At 43.0% G+C, this 21,434-nt stretch overlaps 2 protein-coding genes across 4 annotated transcripts; both read right to left on the reverse strand.

Moving 5' to 3' along the window:
• Nucleotides 1-44: 44 nt before the first annotated feature.
• dqx1 (DEAQ box RNA-dependent ATPase 1) lies at nt 45-9,639 on the reverse strand. 2 transcript variants are annotated; one of them, XM_028025954.1, is made up of 12 exons: nt 9,306-9,639; nt 6,824-7,144; nt 5,357-5,550; nt 4,680-5,076; nt 3,716-3,991; nt 3,539-3,638; nt 3,313-3,471; nt 3,047-3,238; nt 2,375-2,500; nt 2,111-2,301; nt 1,832-2,043; nt 45-669 (listed from the first exon to the last, which is right to left on the reverse strand). In XM_028025954.1, exons 1-12 carry the CDS (start codon nt 9,450-9,452, stop codon nt 480-482), a joined length of 2,505 nt encoding a protein of 834 aa, XP_027881755.1. In that variant the 5' UTR covers nt 9,453-9,639; the 3' UTR covers nt 45-479. The 2 variants fall into 2 exon arrangements, with proteins under 2 accessions (XP_027881755.1, XP_027881756.1); XM_028025955.1 differs by having other exon boundaries at nt 9,322-9,457.
• An 888-nt stretch (nt 9,640-10,527) lies between these two features.
• On the reverse strand, nt 10,528-18,508 carry thnsl2 (threonine synthase-like 2). Of its 2 annotated transcripts, none has more exons than XM_028025960.1 (9): nt 18,393-18,508; nt 15,625-15,848; nt 13,136-13,330; nt 12,909-13,061; nt 12,558-12,839; nt 12,026-12,174; nt 11,277-11,402; nt 11,048-11,202; nt 10,528-10,900 (listed from the first exon to the last, which is right to left on the reverse strand). In XM_028025960.1, the coding sequence occupies exons 2-9, from the start codon at nt 15,845-15,847 to the stop codon at nt 10,666-10,668; spliced, it is 1,518 nt and encodes a 505-aa protein (XP_027881761.1). In that variant the 5' UTR covers nt 15,848; nt 18,393-18,508; the 3' UTR covers nt 10,528-10,665. The 2 variants fall into 2 exon arrangements, with proteins under 2 accessions (XP_027881761.1, XP_027881760.1); XM_028025959.1 differs by lacking the exon at nt 18,393-18,508 and adding an exon at nt 17,337-17,741.
• Between the last annotated feature and the right edge of the window lie 2,926 nt (nt 18,509-21,434).

Consider the following 21,434-nt stretch of genomic DNA (forward strand, 5'->3'; position numbering starts at 1 on the left):
TTTCCTTCAGAAACTTGAATCAGGCACAAATATTCATAAAAATGTTCATATTTCAAACATGATCATTTTATTTATATTGCTAATAAAAACAACAGACAGGAAACGCCGAGTTAGGAAGCCAGACTGGCTCTGAGAAACGTGATGATCTCAGGAAACCTCGGTGTCATAGAGAGGAAACAGAACCGCAGTGATCCGATTCAGGTTCTGGATGAACTGAAAAAAACTTCACTTCCTGTTTTTAATTTTAAAAAACCTAACACTCAACAGAAACACCGAAACCACTCATTAAATAAGTTTAAAATCTTAAATTAAAACAGGAAATAGAAAAGAATTAGTGTGAATGTTCTTCAGCAGCTGCATACGAGTCAAACTCCTGGATTAGTTTTTATTCCAGCAGAAGTCCAGATTAAAGTTCAGATTAAACCTGATTACAGAACCAGAACCAGAACCATCCGTCTGAAAGCCCCGCCCCCTGCGTCTCATTGGACGACGCACAGCTCTGTGCTGGACTGGTTGTGAGTCTCGGCCGTTTTGTCTTTCTGAGTCCTGTCTCCTGAGTCCGGCTGGCCTGCAGGGGGCGCTACGCTCCGCCGCAGCTCCATCAGCAGCTCCTTCCCGTCGCTCGCCGGCAGGTTTCCCAGGAAGTACTGAGGCGTCAACTCCACCAGCCTGACAGAGGAAACAGAGAAACAATAAACTAACAGTTTATTATCCATCCTGAAACATTCAGGGTTATGTTGACGATCTCAGATTTTCATGGTGAACCATCACAGCGTTTAACTCCTAAAAACTGAAGTTTTAATGATTTCTTAAGACAAATTTGACCAATTTTTCCCTTTCAGTTAGAAAATGGAAAAATTTAGAGATTAGATAACAGACGGTACAAATTAACCATTACTGCTCTGGCATTAGCATGCTAATGATCAAACTAGCATGCTAATGATCAAACTAGCATGCTAATGATCAAACTAGCATGCTAATGTTGATCTCTGTGGATAATTATGTTGATATTTTGGCTCGTTTGTCCTGCAGGCTGTGTGAACATTCAGGTTAGCAGGTTCCTGACGGAGTTTCATTGTGTCTGATGCTAGCAGGATAATTATGACGGATTAAAGCTTCGGATGAGAGTTAAGATACGAAATGTGATCAGCGATCAATCTGGTAGAGATGATAAAAATGAATGACATTTGTTCTTATTTAGGAAAAAGTGAAATAATAAGAATATTAAAACACATGTTGGCCGAACAGCTGGAGGTGATTTGACCACATGATGGAAAATGGAAGAAAGAGACGGGTCCGTTTATAGGACAGTAAAGAGTCGAGGTTCTGTAAATCGGCTTGGTCCGCCGCCTCTCAGTTTCTATAAAGTTATTTTTAGACGCTTAGAAACATTTAAATATGCATTTCCCTGAGTGGCCACCTGATGGCGCTGCTGGTGATCAATCAACCCAAACTGACCTGATCAACCTGAGTGTCTCTTTAAGAACTCGTTCGACCTCTGATCAGAGTTTTATCAATAAAATAGCTTTGAAATGATCAATCTGATTAATCGCAATGAATCGATTATTGAAAGAAACTAATTGATTAATCATTAACTGCAGAATACAGACTCTGTTTTTTAATCAGCTGCTCTGACTGATTAAAAAACAGTCAGAGCAAAGTAAACAAAATATAGAAACATTTTGCATATAATTAATCACCAAAACGAATTATTCGTCATAATAATTGATTAATCATCAGATTAATCATCAGATTATTTGACAGAATAATCTCTAGCTGCGTCTCTGTCGTCTTTCTGTGAGGAATGAAGTCGGCAGAGATTCAGACTCACATCTGGGGATGAACCTCGGAGGCGATGCGGATGCAGTTGTCCCGGGAGACGGTGAACTCGTGGTAGAGGACCCAGCTGGGAGGACTGGGAGGACTGGGAGGTGGACTGGGAGGCGGCTGCCGGCAGCGGTAGGAGGAGAACGGGTGGAGGTGAGCGACGTGGCGATGGGTCAGCAGGAGGTAGTTACCGGACCCGTCCACATCGTGAGCCACCTGAGGAAGAGGAGGAGGTGAGGCAGGTGATGACGCAGGGGGCGGGGCTTCTGACGGCTGTACTCACTTTGAGGAAGAAGCCTGAGATGAGGGCGCGTTTGATATTGGTGCAGTTGTCCTGGCAACCGAAGGCAGGCGGGGAAACAGGAAGCTCAATCCTCTGCATGACCTCCAGAAGCTCCGCCCTGATGACCCCGGCGAGCCGCAGCGCCGCGTGGCTCAGGAAGGCGGCGCTGCACCACGCCTCGTCCTCGTTATCTGTGGGGACAACGGAGGGACGTCAGGAGACGGAGACACTGGGACAGCGGACATGGAGGCCGGCGTGACGCACGCTCCAGGAAGGCGTTGTAGACGTTGATGAGGGTCAGGTGATCGCCCTCCGGGTGCAGCAGGGGGCGCCAGGCGGAGACGGCAGCTTCCTGTCTGCTGGGATCCGGGGACAGGAAGCAGGAAGGAGCTGGAACAGAAACGGTCCAGTCAGAGACGGACGGACAGACGGACGCTTCAGTCCTCAGTAGTCCAGGTTCACTTCCTTCCTCTTCCTTTCTTTCCTCCTCTTGTTTCATTCATTTCATCCAGTGGTGAGCAGACTTCTGCTAATGCGCTATTAGCTTAGCTAAGTTTTCGTTAGCACACTTAGCATCCTACAAGTTCATTTTTCCCAGATACATTTTGAAATGCTAATTTACTAAATGTCTGGTTAGTGTAGAGATTTAGCTTTAGCTTCTGCTACGTTCTACAACTTGGTATAGCATTTTTAGCATTAGCTTACATTGAATACTATGTTGGTGTAGCATTAGCATTAGCTTCCCCTGATATTAAAACGCTATAGCATTAGCTTATGCTAAATACCATGTTGGAGTAGTGATTTAGCGTTTAGCTGTTTAGTTAGCGGTGCTAGCTATCTCGTTCCTTCTTCCTTCCTCTGCTCTCAGACAGTAAAACCCGTCAGTCTACAGACCGACTCTCTGCTGATGAAGACCTCCTTGCTGCTCTTCCTCACCTGTCAGCATGGCGGCGATGGTGAGCAGCTCCTCCACGCAGTCGTACTCGCAGGCGGCGATTAGCGCTTTAGCTAGCGGCGGCTCCAGCGGCAGCTCCGACATGATGATCCCGACCTCCGACAGATTCCCGTCGTCGTCCAGAGCGGCCAGGTAGTCCAGGTCCTCCAGGGCCTGCATGAGGGCCTCAGGAGCTGCAGGGACAGCGGCATCAGAACCGGGACCTGGACCGAAAACCACAACTAGACCCAGACCCAGCAGGCGGTACCTGGCCGGTCCAGGAACTTGCACTGGCCCATGTCTGCGATGTCGAGCCTCTTCAGCAGCAGAACCAGGTGGCTCAGGTTCTCCTCAGTGACTCTGGGCCCGCGGGCCTCCGCCATGTCGGACTCGTACCGGGCCTGGGAGTACAGCCGCAGACACAGCCCTGACACAGGGGGACACGCCGTCAGGGAACCCGCCCGATCCACCAGAACCAGAACCTGTGGACCTACCGGACAGCTGGCTGTTGACCCGCTGGGTCCTCATGTCCGCCTGGTGCCGGCTGATGCTCCTCAGGACCTGGGAGTTGGCTCGGATCTGAGGGTTGTAAACCTGGAAGCCACACAGAGAGAAGCTTCTGGTTCAGAACCGACCCGACCCAGATCCCAGGGTTCTCCACCAGAACTCACAGTCTTCAGCTGCAGACCCGTGTCCACCACGTAGCGGACCCCCTGCAGGGAGAACGACGCCTCTCCCAGCGCGTCGCAGAGGATCACCTTCCTCCTGACGCCGCCATCACCCTCAGACGGGTCGTCGTCCTTCGGCTCGGCACCGGGACCGGACTCGTAGACCCGCTGGGCCAGGCTGGCCAGGCCAGAGTGGAGCGGGAGGAACCGGAGCGAACCGAGCTGAGGACTCAGAGCCAGAGACTCCTTCTGCAGCAGAACTAGACACTCCTCCACCTCCTGCAGCGACACGGAAAACCGGATCAATCCAAACGTTCGATTCCTTCCTTCCCTGAACATTACTGCCCCCGGTGGTCAGCAGCAGGAACTGCAGCGCTCCTGCTAGCTAACATCCTGCTAACGCCACTTCCTGCTTCCTGGAGAGGAAACTAAAGGGTTAACCATGCAGGTTCCTTTGTGTTCAAACTGCAGCAGAACCGGGTCAGTCGGACCGGTTCCCCTTTGTTTAAATCACAAAACCAACAGAACCGGCGGATCGCTGACAGCTCTCAGGTTTCACCTTTACTGGGTCACAGCAGCTGATTTACCAGCAGAAACTAATTCACAAATCATGAATGAATGTCATATTTCTATAATATCTCAGTATTTTGTTATTAATATCTCTATATTTTATTAACATTTCTATATTTTTATTAATATCTCTATATATTTTTTTTCCATTTCTTTTCTCCTAAGAGTTTTTGCGGCGCTAGTGGCTCGTATTTTTTCCACAGTAGGCAGACAGGAAGGAGGGTGAGGAGAGGGGGGAAGACATGCGGTAAAGGTCGTCGGGACCGGGAGTCGAACCCGCGACGTCCGCGTCGAGGACTAAGGGGTGTCCAAACGTGGGGCGTGCTAACCCGCTGCGCCACCACAGCACGCCCCATCTCTATATTTTTATATAAAACTCTATATTGTTGCCATCTACCTGGGCGTCGGCCAGGAACACCATCATGTCTCCCTCCTCTCCTCTGCGGTGCAGGTCCAGCACCATGTGGCAGGCGGCAGACGCCGGCTCCTTCCCAGAGGAAAGCTCCCGGTACATCACCTCCACCTGGTGGTGCGGGGGCCGTTCGGGGCCGTCCAGGGCCAGGTGTGGGACGCCGGGCCCCAGGAAGGCGGCGAGGCGCGGCGCCAGCGTCGGGTGGGCGAGGAGGACGACCCTGAAGCCGTCGGGTCGCTGGCGGCAGACGTCGCACAGCAGGCCCAGCAGCACGTCGGTGGGAACGGTTCGCTCCTGCAGCTCGTCCAGAACCACCAGGTGGTACTGCCGCAGCAACGGGTCCGACATCATTTCCTCCAGCAGCAGCGTGTCGCTGATGAACCTGCAGAGGAAAGAGAGAGAGAGAGCGAGCAAGGATTAACCTGACGGGATTCAAACCAACAACTTAAAGGGCCATTAAAGGAGACATTGTGTGTTTTCCAGACCAAAACTAAAAAATAAACTGATTCCTTGACAGACTTGATATGAACTCGTTCACATTAGAAACATTTTCTCTGGTTGGTGCAGATCGTTGTTAAGCTGGACGTTTCTCTCTGATTTGCTGTTTAAGACAAACCAATTGGCTGTTTGACAGAACAACCTGACCTGAAGGTCCTCCTCACCTGAGCAGGGTGTCAGGTGTGCAGCTGTCGTCATGCGACACCCGGTATCCGACCTCCAGGCCCAGACTCAGGTCCATCTCGTCGGCCACGCGCAGCGCCAGGCTCAGCGCCGCCTCAGGGTGCGGCTGGGAGCAGCAGACCAGGCCGTGTGAAAACTCAAAGGACAGGGAGAACTCCACGCACCACTGGGCCACCTGCAGAGAGGGGGCGCTGCTGAGCACAGAGCAGCAACATGAACGCTTCCTGCTCCGGATCAGAACCTGAACAAACATCCCAGGATGAAAACTCTCTCATCCACAACCAGAAACCAAACAAACATCACATCCTGGAGATCACAGTCAATATTTGAACAGAGATCAAGCAGCGGGCGAGGTCACCATGGCAACAGACTGGGGTCAAAGGTGAAGCTGCACCAGAAAGGAAGCGGAAAGGAGGGCAGGGCGTCTCTGGCTGAATGGAGCTTCAGGTTACAGCAGGGACTAAATTCAATCCTGACGTCCATTAGCCTGAAGGGAGAGGCGTTACCATGGCAACCAGGTCATCCCAGCAAGACGGGAGTCAAAGCACTACAGGTGAAACGTCTGCTGGTCTAAAAACTACAACATGCTCAGTTTTAAATACAGGGAACTGATTCACTTCTCTAATCTATCGGTGCTTCCACTTTGTCATAAACTGTTTGGAAACTAAAATTATTAGTTTTTGTTGTTCTGATCCAGAGAGCGGTCCAATCAGGAGCAACTAGTTCTACTGAAACCTCCTAAAGTTAATCCAGGAACCAGCAGTGGGAATGCTAGCTAAAGGTTAGCTCCAACAACACTAAACATTAACATAAACATTAGACATGCTAATGCTAAATGCTAAATGCTAACAAGGTATTTATACAAACTAATGCTGGAGCTCCGTATCAACATAGTATTAGGGGAAGGTGCTAAATATTTTAAAGTTACCAAAAAGCACTAAACTAGAAATTAGCTCCACTTTTAGCGGATTAGCAGAAGTTTGCCCCCTACTGGCAGGAACAAGTTTATGGTAGTTAAACTAAAGTAAAGCAGGTTTGGCAGCTCCTGTCTGCTGGGTTCCTGTGACCCCATGACCTCCAGGCTGCGGCTGCCGAGCCGCCGTGTCCATCCGTTGGTCTGAATCTCACAGTGAGGAAGAGGAGCTGCACGTTTAGTTTGTCTGTTTATTCTCCGTCTCAGGTTGGTGGCTCTGGCAGCTGTTGGTATTTTGTGGGGTCAAAATATCCCACAAAATTAATAAACATCTAAAGTTCATGAAAACTTTAGAATATGATTATATCTTCCTACAGATTGGTGCTGCGTCGTTCCTGATGATCCAGATTCAGATCCTGATTGGTTCCTCATGTCTTTTCTTCACCTCATATCACTGAAGGTTTGGTGATATGGATCTCTGCCCCCTACAGAGCTAACGTGGCTAGCCTTCCCTGCTAACAGCAGCGTTTCCTACCTGTGTGCTCTTCCCGGCTCCACTGGGCCCGCTCAGCAGCACCATGCTGTGGCTCTCCAGATGCTCCAGGAAGCTCTGACGCAGCCGCCACACCGGCAGCCGCCGCCGCTCCTCCAGCAGGGCGTAGTAACGCGAGGAGAAGGGCAGGCCGTCGTACGGGTTGACCTCCAGGTCGCCCAGGCCTTCCTCCTCAGCCTCATCATCGTCCAGATCCCCGGACAGCAGCGATGAGACGGACAGCGAGTCCAGAGCGGAGGGAGCGGAGCCAATGGGCTGCGACGGAGGCGATGACATCATCAGTTCATAGGGGGAGGAGCCTACCTGTAGAGGAGGAGAGGAGGACTGATGGTCGTCATGGCAACATGAACCAACAGATTCATCAATACTTTTATCAGGCAAGAATCTCATCCAGAACCATCCAGGTCCAGATTCTGAGCTCTGATTGGTCAGAAACCAGGAAGTTCTGGTCAGTCCAGTCAGAGCTGGTGGTTCCAGGTCTGGGTTCATTTCAAATTAAAGGTGAATTTATTTAGTTAACTTCATAATAATAAAATATTTTTTGTACCATCAATGACTTTCTGTGAAGAAACGTTTTAACGTTTTAACATTTTAACATTTTAATGTTTTAACATTTTAATGTTTTAATGTTTTAACATTTTAACGTTTAAACGTTTTAATGTTTTAACATTTTAATGTTTTAATGTTTTAACATTTTAATGTTTTAATGTTTTAACATTTTAATGTTTTAATGTTTTAACATTTTAACGTTTAAACGTTTTAATGTTTTAACATTTTAATGTTTTAATGTTTTAACATTTTAATGTTTTAATGTTTTAACATTTTAACGTTTAAACGTTTTAATGTTTTAACATTTTAATGTTTTAATGTTTTAACATTTTAATGTTTTAACGTTTTAATGTTTTAACATTTTAATGTTTTAATGTTTTAACATTTTAACGTTTAAACGTTTTAATGTTTTAACATTTTAATGTTTTAACATTTTAATGTTTAAACGTTTTAATGTTTTAACATTTTAATGTTTTATGTTTTATGCAAACCAAGAGGAGAATCAGCCAAATTATGAAGCTGATCCCTCTGCTGTCCTGTAGGGGCGCTGTGGAGCGACTCGGGTCAGAACCAGAACCACAAACTGAGACGAAACGGACCTCTGGGGTTAAAACATGTAATGTTTCTGCAGAACCAGAGCCAGAACCAGATCCAGAACCAGAACCAGAACCGGGCCGGTATCTCTGGTGTTCAGCAGTATCTGGTCTGATGATTCTCTGGAGACGAAGAAGTTTAAAACCATCTGAGCTCAGATGAAGGGAGACACTAAAATTCTTCATCCGGTCCGGTTCCGGTCCGAGGATTAAACTTAGATTATCGTTAGGAAAACTCCGGGTCAGATGTTTTATTAAAACGCGGGCCGGTCCGCTTCGGGGAATGAAACCGGGTCATTAAAAACAGAAATGAAAACCGACAGAATCCAAACGGTGAAAACAACCTGCAGCCGTTTCTACAGAACCATACAGAACCGAGTCCAGAGAGTCTGCAGAACAATCCAGAAAATACAAGAACTAAATCCTGAAACTGTAGAATAAAATCCAAGTTTATCAGAACCTAAAGTATCCGTGTTTAACTCCAGACTGGACCCAAAGGAGCTGCTGGTTCTGACAGAACTGGGTCAGAACATCTGGTTTCAGAACACTTCCACATGACATCATAACTCAGATCCTCCAGTTTCATATAAAGGTGATGCTGCGGGCTGGAAGGCTCTGCAGTAGCAGTCTGTGTAGCAGCCCATCTGAAGAGGCCTCTGACTGAAGACTGTTGCTGTGTCCCGACGCGCTAACGGCTCAACACCAACATGTCCTGAATGACATCATCAGCTGTCAGCAGCTCTGCTGATCCTCCTCCTTTGCTCTTGCTGCTCCTCTTTAAACCTCTGCCTGAGTGAGACGGTTTGGGGTCATAGTTCAATTACTTAAGGTATTGAGATGCTAATCAGCTGCTACCAGCTGTAAAAATGATACCTTGTTGCCATGGTTACGCATCATTACTGTCTGAAAGTAAAAAAAGCAGAAATCCAGAGGCTGAAAGGAGGACAGATCCTTTCAGGTCTGGTCATAATGTTTTTTCCCTGGTTTAGAGAATGTGGATCAGTGCGACGTGGATGCTCCAGGAGGTCAAAGGTCACCTGTTCTGACTGACCAAAGGGCGGAGCCACATCACCACCCGCAGACCTTCAGCTCCAGGTGACCAACCTCCATAAATGAGAAGCTAAAATGTCCCTGCGGTCTTTGAACACAACAGCATTTAGAGGCTTTTTAGCTTTTAGCAATAAACAGTTAATATTCAGCCAGAAGCAGCGAGTCAGCTGACGGTCACAGCAGCTCCAGTTAACCAGGAAGAACCAGAGTTTACCAGAATAACCTAAAAACTAAGCAGAAGTACCCGGTTAACCTGTCCGCCCGCCCCCTACCTGCTCTGAGTCATACCGGGAGACAGGTGAGGAAACCCGGGGAGACGCTCCACCTTCAGCCCGCTGCTGCCGTCGTGTCAGTCCGCTCTGAACATACCGAGCACCAGCTGGAGAAGAACCGCGACAGGAGGCAGAAAGGGCGGGCATCCGCTCCCCGAGCGACCCTGCCGATCCTGGCCGCTGTTGGTGCTTCACCTGACGACTCCCAGAGACAACAAGAGGCGGAGGAGGAGTCCGGCTGCTTCAGCGACCAGCCGCCATCTTGGCTCTGCGCTGTCAAAGCCCGCGGTGCCTTCAGGTGTCCTCGGACACCGCAGTGACGGAACCGAACGACACGGAGCGCTTGAAGGGACACCTCACTAACAATCATTTCGCTTTTATTTCAGTAAAATCAAATAAATAAATGTTTACTCAACAACACAAATATTTAACTTTAATTTTGAATAAATTATTATTTAAATTTTCTATTTTTCAGAAGGAATCAAGTAGGTCAACTTTTCTGCCACAATGACAGTAAAAACTGGAAAATAGTTTTTTTGCACTTCCTCCTAAGTTTGTCTCTGACATTAAAATGTGTTGCTTGAGCATTGTAAAGTAAAAAAAGGCAAAAACTTAAAACATAAAAATCCTGTGGTAATATTTTTTCACAGCTCTGTGACAGACAGGGGCGCGCACAGACATTTTGGGGGCAGGTGCTCCAGTGGAGAAAAAGGGAACCGTGTGCAGCACATGGAACCGGCGGCTGCCTTAGTAATGTGAGATTTATTACATAGTTACTAATTTCAAATCAATAGCCATTAGCTTCCTGATGCAGGTGTTTGATAATATTCACCTGGATGAATCTGCTGCAGGTTTAAGCCTAAAGCGTTTTGTTTTGACCAGTTTGCTCTGATCGTTAGCAGGTTGCTCATCATGCTGAGACGCCATGTTGTTAAAAACAAACAGTTTGGTTTGTTTCTGTCAAGAAATGAGACGCAGTGAAACATGAGGAGTTTATTTCAGGTTAAATAAGATCTTGAACATTTATTAAACATCCTGACATGTAAAACTAAAACTGAAAATAATAAAACAGATTTATTATAATTGTACAGAAATTAATAGATGTAAAAGTTAAAATATGTCTCAATTAATAACTAAATAATTTCTAATAATTCTATAAAGTAAAAGGAATCAAAAGTGCATTAAAATGAAATTATTTTTAGTTCACTTTTGTTTCTGTTTCTTTGTGTAAATTAGTTTTAATAACATTTCAGGTTAGTTTTAGAAACGGTTTGCTGATCAGGTGATTGATGACATCACAGCTCCAGGACGTCTTCAGGACAAAGTCCTCTGAGGGACAGGAAGTCGTCCATAAACGTCTCTATGGACTCTCAGGGTAACAAACTCCTCCCTTCTTCCTGGTTCTGCTCACAAACTGGATCCAGTCCCTCAGACGCTCCTCCCAGTCCTCGCACCAGTCCGCGCTCCTCTCCAGGTTCTGGTACCGGGTGGGTAACTGGTCCAAAGCTAGCACGGCCTCAGGGGGGTCAAAGGTCAGGCCAGCCTTCTCCACCGCCGCCTGGAACTTCGCTGGAGACGCCGTAGCGACGTAGCATCTGGAGAAACACAAGAGGAAACGGTTATCTACAGATTAACCTGGACAGAACCGGTCAGAACCGGACAGAACTGTGATCTAATAAAGGTTTTCATTTCAAAAACTCTTAACTGATTAACTGATAAAAATAAAAGCGTCCCTCCCCGACCTGTTTCTGCTGGCCCGGTGGGTTCTGTGGTAGTGGTGCCAGACGGCCACGGCCGTGTGAGGACACAGCAGGTACTGGTTCTGCTCCCAGCACCGCCTCATGGTCTCCAGGATTCCCAGGTCGCTCACGGCGCCGGTCACCAGAACCTCGGCCAGCTGGGAGAACCACAGAGGAGACGGTTACTGCCGGTGCCGGTCCGGTCGGCCTCGGGGTTCTGGAGGACCGGTACCAGTCTGCGCTGGTTCTCTGGCAGCCTGAGTCGATGGGAACGCTGGAACTCCTCCATCATGGTTTTCACCACGGCGCCGTCCCGGTCCAGCAGCAGCCAGAAAACCCGCTCCATGTTGTACGGGTCCTGAATAACAGAACCAGAACCAAGATGGCTTCCACTGTTCAGGAAACGTCGACCAAAGTTTACTGAGAGTTAAATTCATTATTTTATCGTTAAATCCAGTTTAGAACAAAACAAACGGAGAAAATCTGTTAATTTAACATTTAAACAAGAAACAAAATATAACAAACCTGTTTATTAAAACTATTTACATAAAATTCAGAAATAATATGAACACAGAAAACAAAAACTACAATAAATAAATGTAATAAAACCTTTTTACTGTATTTTATTAATATTTTAATCTGGATTTATTGAAAATATTTTCTGATTTTGGCCAAAATTAAATTAGAGAGAAATAAAGTTACATAAATAAATACCAATAAATAAAAACAATTATATTACAAATATAAAATAATAAAAAAACATTATGAATAAAAATAAGAAAAATTCAATAATAGCAAAAAATAAAAGGACTTTCAAAATAAACACATGTACTAAATAGTTATTGATAAAATACTAGAATATTATTTATTTATTTCAGGTTAAAAGAAAAGTTTCTTCCTGCTCAGCCTGTAATGAACCCGACCATAAAGAACCCGGCTGGTTCTGGTTCTGGTTCTGGTTCCTGTCACTCTGCTCGTTACCTGAATGTCGATGGCCGGAGCCAGAGTCTGGGTGACGCTGGTCGCCATGGAGAAATCGCCGCTGGTTACCGTCCGATGCACGATGTCGTTAGCGTTCACCATGGCAACCAGCTTCAGCGGCAGGCCCATCCGCACCGCGATGTAGGCAGCTGAGAGGAAAAACTACAAACATGGAGGAACGTCTGCTGCTTCAGGAGGAAGACGAGATTTTAACGTTTCACTGACAATAAAAAAACTTAAATGATTTAAAACGATAAAGAACTGAGCTGAGCTTCAGTCTGACTTACCCTCATGACATCACAACATGGCGCCGGTGGCCCAGTTATTACTGACATGGACTTTATAACACAGTTAGTTACAGATGCTGAGATTAACTGGATTAAAATCTTAATCCAGTCCCAACACTAAACTGGGACTGGATTAATATTTTATTATTTCATCAATAAATAAAACATGAAATTATCTCAGCTGTGAGGAAATGAAACCTGAGCAGGAGGTTCTGTTGGTCCTGATCCAAACACCTTGAACCCACCTGTGATGTTCCCGGCTCCTCCGGTCGGAACCACCACCTCCAGCTCCGGCAGCGCTCCAGGCTCGGGTCCAGGCTCCGCCCCCAGGTTAGGCTCCGCCCCCGGTCCAGGCTCCGCCCCCAGGCCGCTCAGCTCCAGGTAGGCGTAGAAGAAGTGCGCCACCTGGATCATGACTCTGGACCAGTTGACAGAGTTGAGGCTCATCAGGCCGTGGGTCCGGACCAGGTTCTGATCGGCGAACAGGCGGCGGAGGGGCCGGTCGATGTCGTCTGAGCTGCCGTCGGCTGCGGCAGAACCGGGCCGGGTCAGACGGTACCAGGACAGAACCGGGCCGGGTCAGATGCCGGGCCTACCTGCGAACACGTGGACGTTGTCCTCCAGGCAGGTCGTCATGTGTTTCTCCTGGACCGCCGTGATCCGACCCCGAGGGAAAACCACCAGAACATCCAGACCCGGCAGAGACCGGGCGCTGCGGACGGCCGAACCGCCGGTGTCTCCTGATGTTCCTGAGAGCAGAACCGGGTCAGAGGTCATGATCACAGAACCGGATCAGAGGTCGTGTCTCAGAGATGTTTCTTACCAACCAGGACGACGGCTCGGCTGCCGTCTCTCCGCAGGAAGTAGTTGAGGAAGTGGACGGTGCAGCTCATGGCCAGATCTTTGAACGCCAACGTTTCTCCATGGAAAAGTTCCAGAACCGACAAACCGTCCTTCAGCCGGACGATCCGGACCGAGTCGGGAACCGAGAACCCAGAGAGAGCTTCAGCTACAAGACCTGGAGGCAGAAGAAACCCTGGTGATTCATTCATCCTGACCGAACCAGTTCAGTTCGGTTCAGTTCATATCAGTTCAGTTCAGTTCAGTTCAGTTCATTTCGGTTCAGTTCAGTTCAGTTCAGTTCAGTTCATTTCAGTTCATATCAGTTCAGTTCAGTTCAGTTCAGTTCAGTTCAGTTCATTTCGGTTCAGTTCAGATCAGTTCAGTTCAGTTCAGTTCAGTTCAGTTCAGTTCGGTTCAGTTCAGTTCAGTTCAGTTCAGTTCGGTTCGGTTCAGTTCAGTTCAGTTCGGTTCAGTTCAGTTCAGTTCAGTTCATTTCGGTTCAGTTCAGTTCAGTTCAGTTCAGTTCGGTTCGGTTCGGTTCAGTTCAGTTCAGTTCAGTTCGGTTCAGTTCAGTTCAGTTCAGTTCATTTCGGTTCAGTTCAGTTCAGTTCAGTTCAGTTCAGTTCAGTTCAGTTCGGTTCGGTTCGGTTCGGTTCAGTTCAGTTCAGTTCAGTTCGGTTCAGTTCAGTTCAGTTCAGTTCAGTTTCCTCTTTAACTCGTTCCTTCTCTTGTTCTTTTGGCCTCAACAAACTTAATAAAATCTACAGAAATAGAAACTTTATTTTTAACTTTGAGGAAAATCAAACTGAACTTTAAACTTTGTAGAAAATTCCAGATAAAAACAGATTTAAACCACAGCAGCATCAACCTCAGATCCAGACTCATCCAGCAGGGGGCGCCGTTACACAGAAACATGTAATAAAGTAAATATGCTGTTAATAACATGATCAAATGATAAATAATGACATGTTGGTGTTTTATTAAGGACTAATTTAACTAAATTATGCTTCCTGTTCATGTTTCACACATTTCTGTCCAAAACATTCAGAAAACACAGAACATGTGATAAAATTATTGATTATTGAAACTTCTGGTAAATAAATCTAAACTTTTATTGAAGTTTTTCTCCTCAGAGTCACATCAGTAACTTTATGAGCTTTTGTGGTTTTATCCTTTTAATTATTTGGTTAAAATCTGAAACAGAATTTACTAAAATACTTTAATAATATATTAAAATAGCAAACAGAAACACAAGTTTGTATTTTCCCCAAATAATAAAGTGAAAAACTTTTCATTTAAGAGCAAAAACAGAATCTTTTCAGAGCTGAGAAACTATAATACAAAATAAAATACAATTAGAAGAGGGAAGCTGAAGTATTGATCCAATATTGATACAGAGTTTGTGTTAATATCGATATTTTGGATGAATCTGTGCAAGAAAATCTGACAATTATAAAGAACCATAATCAACTGTTATGTAACATAAACTCCATGCAGGAAGGAACCAGCTGGGATCTGAACAGAACCACCAGCAGAACCACCAGCAGAACCACCAGCAGAACCACCAACAGAACCACCACCAGAACCGCCAACATAACCACCAACAGAACCACTGACAGAACCACCAACAGAACCACCAACAGAACCACTGACAGAACCACCAACAGAACCACCAACAGAACCACTGACAGAACCACCAACAGAACCACTGACAGAACCACCAGCAGAACCACCAGCAGAACCACCAACAGAACCACCAACAGAACCACTGACAGAACCACCAACAGAACCACCAGCAGAACCACCACCAGAACCGCCAACATAACCACCAACAGAACCACCACCAGAACCGCCAACATAACCACCAACAGAACCACTGACAGAACCACCAACAGAACCACCAACAGAACCACCAACAGAACCACCACCAGAACCACTGACAGAACCACCAGCAGAACCACCACCAGAACCGCCAACATAACCACCAACAGAACCACCAACAGAACCGCCAACATAACCACCAACAGAACCACCACCAGAACCGCCAACATAACCACCAACAGAACCACTGACAGAACCACCAACAGAACCACCAACAGAACCACCAACAGAACCACCACCAGAACCGCCAACATAACCACCAACAGAACCACTGACAGAACCACCAACAGAACCACCAACAGAACCACCAACAGAACCACCACCAGAACCGCCAACATAACCACCAACAGAACCACCAACAGAACCACCAACAGAACCACCAGCAGAACCACCACCAGAACCGCCAACATAACCACCAACAGAACCACCAACAGAACCACCAACAGAACCACCAACAGAACCGCCACCAACCAAGTGTCTGTATTCGGCACATTGGAACCAAATTTAACATTCAGCTGTTTTTGCTGCTGGTTTGGTTCTGCTGGTTTGGTGCTGCTGGTTTGGTTCTGCTGGTTTGGTGCTGCTCACCCTCCAGGTCGTCTCTGGGGATCAGCTCCTCTGGGATGAACAGGGAAGCGACCTCCAGAACCAGCCTTTGGTACCGCTGCCCCTTCCAGCTGCGCAGCGTCTCTGGACTCACTGCAGGCAGCGTCTCCGGCATGAACATCCCTCCATCTGGAGCGAATCCGGAGAACAGAACCTCCCTGAAGTCCCGGTCCCGGACCCCGCCCCGGGTGCTGCAGTACCGCATCCTGTAGAGCCGGGAGGCAGAACCTCATTAATGAGTCTGCTGCAGTTACAGGAAGAGAACCGGGTCAATCAGAACCCTAAAAACTCAACCTGCTTTAAAAGTCCTGGAGCTGCTGGACAAACAAATCCAAAATATATGTTAAATTTATAGATTTTTATTTTTAAATGGACTTTTTAAAATGACGAGAAACTTTGGTACAAAACAACAACAACAGTTTTTATCATGTAAGATTATTTAATGAGTTTAATTAAATACATTAGAAAAGAATTCAACTCACATTATTTACAACATTTAGGAGAAATATTTCATTTACAACTCAGGTTCAACTATAATGTTTTACTTTTCAGCCAGCAGAAATCAATAACTCAATAATCAATAACTCAATAATCAATAATCAATAACTCAATAATCAATAACTCAATAATCAATAGCTCAATAATCAATAACTCAATAATCAATAATCAATAACTCAATAATCAATAGCTCAATAATCAATAGCTCAATAATCAATAACTCAATAATCAATAATCAATAGCTCAATAATCAATAGCTCAATAATCAATAACTCAATAATCAATAGCTCAATAATCAATAATCAATAATCAATAACTCAATAATCAATAGCTCAATAATCAATAACTCAATAATCAATAACTCAATAATCAATAATCAATAACTCAATAATCAATAGCTCAATAATCAATAGCTCAATAATCAATAACTCAATAATCAATAACTCAATAATCAATAGCTCAATAATCAATAGCTCAATAATCAATAATCAATAACTCAATAATCAATAGCTCAATAATCAATAATCAATAACTCAATAATCAATAGCTCAATAATCAATAGCTCAATAATCAATAATCAATAGCTCAATAATCAATAGCTCAATAATCAATAATCAATAGCTCAATAATCAATAGCTCAATAATCAATAATCAATAGCTCAATAATCAATAATCAATAATCAATAACTCAATAATCAATAGCTCAATAATCAATAACTCAATAATCAATAACTCAATAATCAATAACTCAATAATCAATAGCTCAATAATCAATAGCTCAATAATCAATAACTCAATAATCAATAACTCAATAATCAATAGCTCAATAATCAATAGCTCAATAATCAATAATCAATAACTCAATAATCAATAGCTCAATAATCAATAATCAATAACTCAATAATCAATAGCTCAATAATCAATAGCTCAATAATCAATAATCAATAGCTCAATAATCAATAGCTCAATAATCAATAGCTCAATAATCAATAGCTCAATAATCAATAATCAATAACTCCCACATTCATTTTTTATTATTGTCTTCTGGAGAAAATCAATAATTAACAAGAAAATCAATAATTATCAGTTTAGTGCAGCAGAATCTCCAGTCTGATCATCAGCAGGAGATTCAGAGGAAGCAGCTTCAGGTTCTGAACACAAAGGTCCAAAACGGCAAACTGCAGCTCTGGACCTACCTGGTTACTTAAACCGATCAACAGAACCTTCTGCTCGGTCCAACAGAACCTTCTGTTCCTGCTCGGTCCAACAGAACCTTCTGTTCGGTCCAATAGAACCTTCTGTTTCTGTTCGGTCCAATAGAACCTTCTGTTCGGTCCAACAGAACCCGTCTGGACCTCAGATATTTTCTGCTGTGATTTAACCCGACGACTCGCTGATCAGAACCTTTGAGACGATAAAAGTTGGACTTTGATCGGTTCTGACGTTCACCGACCGACTGGGAGAAACAAACAAAGTTCCTGTTTGAACTCTGAGACTTTATGTTCTGGTGGTTCTGTTGGGTCCAGATCCAGTTGAATCATCTGGAGTTTTTCCATATTTGTAGTTTGAAGCATTGTTCTCTAACCTATCTGTGACTTTATTAAAATAAAATTAATGTATCCTGCTGCTGGTTGATGCTTTTATTCTGATGTATTTAATAGTTGATCCTGCAGATCATGATCGATTATTTGATCCATCTGTGGTTCTGAAATATGAACCTGGACATGAGGAGAAATGAAGGATTCAAGATTCAGGAAGGAAAAGGAATCCTGGAGTTTAATCAGTTATTACATAATAAACTGTTAATCTACTGTAGACCTACAGATAATCTACTGTAGATCTACAGATAATCTACTGTAGATCTACAGATAATCTACTGTAGATCTATAACTAACGGCAACATTTTAAATCTGTTTATGATCGTTACATTATAAAATAAACCCTGAACATGGCCGCTGATAACTGTTATATTAAAATAAAATGGTTTATTGTTTAAATAACTAATCAGATTAAAGATTCATGGTTGTATTTTCTTCATAACTACATATTTAGCTCAGTGAAACACAGAGCAGAACCGGTTTAACTCCGGCTGCAGCCAGCAGGACCCGGGCGGGGTCAAAACTACAGAAACTATCCAGACTGGGTCAGGTTACCGAACCAGAACCAAACATGGTTCTGTTCATTTGTTCGGTAAGAACTTAGAAGAACTCCGAACTTTAACGGACCCGGTCTGCTTGTTTTGGTTCGCTTACCTCAGTCTGTCAGCGGTCCAGTCCTTCACATTCAGCCGGCGGGAGACCTGGCTTAATGGTCAGGCTTAATGCCGCCTGTTTGGCTAAAAGACCAAGCAGGCGGCAGGAGAGGAGTTAACATCATGAAGTTTTGTGAACTAAGATTCAGACACATGGTTAAAGTTTGCTGCTGGACCAAGTGGATCATCCTGTTTATCTGTTGCCTGAAAAGGAGAACAAACCCCACCAACAAGGCGCATCGCTTTCCACGCCGGCTTGTAAATGGTGCAGAGCCTAGGTGACCACGTGGTGTAAACGCGTCTTTCTATTGGCTGAAAAAGCAAACAACAAATAAAAGAGAGTGTATTCCTTCATAAAAAGAACAAACTTAAAGAAGGACTCTGGCCAAATAAAATTAATTTCTAAGTATTAACATCTTAAATAAAATTCTTAAAATTTAATCGAAATATTATGAAGACATTAGTTCAATAAACGCTTTGAGAAAAGAAATGCTTAAAAATATCAGTTTTCCATATTTTAGTTGTTAGCTGTGAAGAGTTCTCTTCTGTAAGATTCAACTCTCAGAAATTAAAGCTATGAATTGTGTGGGGAAAAAAAGTGTGGACTCCAGTCATTATTATTAATATTATAACTTTAGACTCGATTTGAAACAAATGTTCAGACTTGTGACTTGGACGTTTACACTACTGACTGACTTGAATTGGATTTAAACTTGTTTACTTGAAAATGCTTCATATTTTACCCAAAATCTTAAGTTTAAAGCTCTTGTTTAAAAAGTGAGCATTATTAATTTGTTCTCTCATTCCGTATTAAACACTTTCTTTTTTCACTCTCTATGTTTGTTTGCGTCATCTGCAGCTCAGCCAATCAAATCACCCAGATGATTTTTAAAAAGCTGAAGAGAAAAGTTATTTATTTCGGGCGCATAAATCACAAAGTACTGAATAAAAACGAAATACAAAATACAAAACAGGCGAGAAGAGAATCACAGCTGGAAACGGAGCAACTTAAAACTCTGACCGACATTTTACGTTTCATTAAAGACGGTAGGTGGTTCTTTCATTAGCTATCAGCTAACTTTAGCTAGCTTTAGCTAGCTTTAGCTAACTTAGAGTTATTAGCTAGTGTTCTCCAGGCTAGTTGATGATTTAACCTGTATTCTGTTTTTGTTAAGCCGTTTTAAATCCGGTCCGACAGACAAATCCATGAATAAGTTTCAGCTCGTAGTTTTTCCGGTGAATGAAGAAGCGGCTCCAATTCAGAAAGCGGGTTTTTCACCTGAACTGAAGGAAAAGAGTTTATCTGTCTGTCTCCTCCCGATCATAATGGGTTCAGTTAGATCACTTTACCTATTCTATAGTGTACTATACTATACTATACTATACTGTACTGTACGTTAATGTACTATTCTATACTATACTATACCACACCATACTATACAATACTATACTGTACTATACTATACTGTACTGTACGTTAATGTACTATTCTATACTATACTATACCACACCATACTATACAATACTATACTGTACTATACTATACTGTACTGTATGTTAATGTACTATTCTATACTATACTATACTATACTGTACTGTACGTTAATGTACTATTCTATACTATACTATACCACACCATACTATACAATACTATACTGTACTATACTATACTGTACTGTATGTTAATGTACTATTCTATACTATACTATACTATACTGTACTGTACTTTAATGTACTATTCTATACTATACTATACCACACCATACTATACAATACTATACTGTACTATACTATACTGTACTGTATGTTAATGTACTATTCTATACTATACTATACTATACTATACTATACTGTACTGTACGTTAATGTACTATTCTATACTATACTATACTATACTGTACTGTACTGTACTTTAATGTACTATTCTATACTATACTATACCATACCATACCATACTATACTATACTATACCACACCATACTATACAATACTATACTGTACTATACTATACTATACTATACTATACTGTACTTTAATGTACTATTCTATACTATACTATACTATACCATACTATACTATACTATACTATACCACACCATACTATACAATACTATACTGTACTATACTATACTATACTATACTATACTATACTGTACTTTAATGTACTATTCTATACTATACTATACCACACCATACTATACAATACTATACTGTACTATACTATACTGTACTGTACGTTAATGTACTATTCTATACTATACTATACCACACCATACTATACAATACTATACTGTACTATACTATACTGTACTGTATGTTAATGTACTATTCTATACTATACTATACTATACTGTACTGTACGTTAATGTACTATTCTATACTATACTATACCACACCATACTATACAATACTATACTGTACTATACTATACTGTACTGTATGTTAATGTACTATTCTATACTATACTATACTATACTGTACTGTACTTTAATGTACTATTCTATACTATACTATACCACACCATACTATACAATACTATACTGTACTATACTATACTGTACTGTATGTTAATGTACTATTCTATACTATACTATACTATACTATACTATACTGTACTGTACGTTAATGTACTATTCTATACTATACTATACTGTACTGTACTGTACTTTAATGTACTATTCTATACTATACTATACCATACCATACCATACTATACTATACTATACCACACCATACTATACAATACTATACTGTACTATACTATACTATACTATACTGTACTTTAATGTACTATTCTATACTATACTATACTATACCATACTATACTATACTATACTATACCACACCATACTATACAATACTATACTGTACTATACTATACTATACCATACTATACTGTACTATACTGTACTATACTATACTATAGTATACTATACCACACCATACTATACTATACTATACCACACTATACTATACTATACCACACCATACTATACTATAGTATACTATACCACACCACACCATACTATACTATACTATACTA

Source organism: Xiphophorus couchianus, chromosome 8 (assembly GCF_001444195.1).
Source record: "Xiphophorus couchianus chromosome 8, X_couchianus-1.0, whole genome shotgun sequence".
NCBI classification, from domain to species: Eukaryota; Metazoa; Chordata; class Actinopteri; order Cyprinodontiformes; family Poeciliidae; genus Xiphophorus; species Xiphophorus couchianus.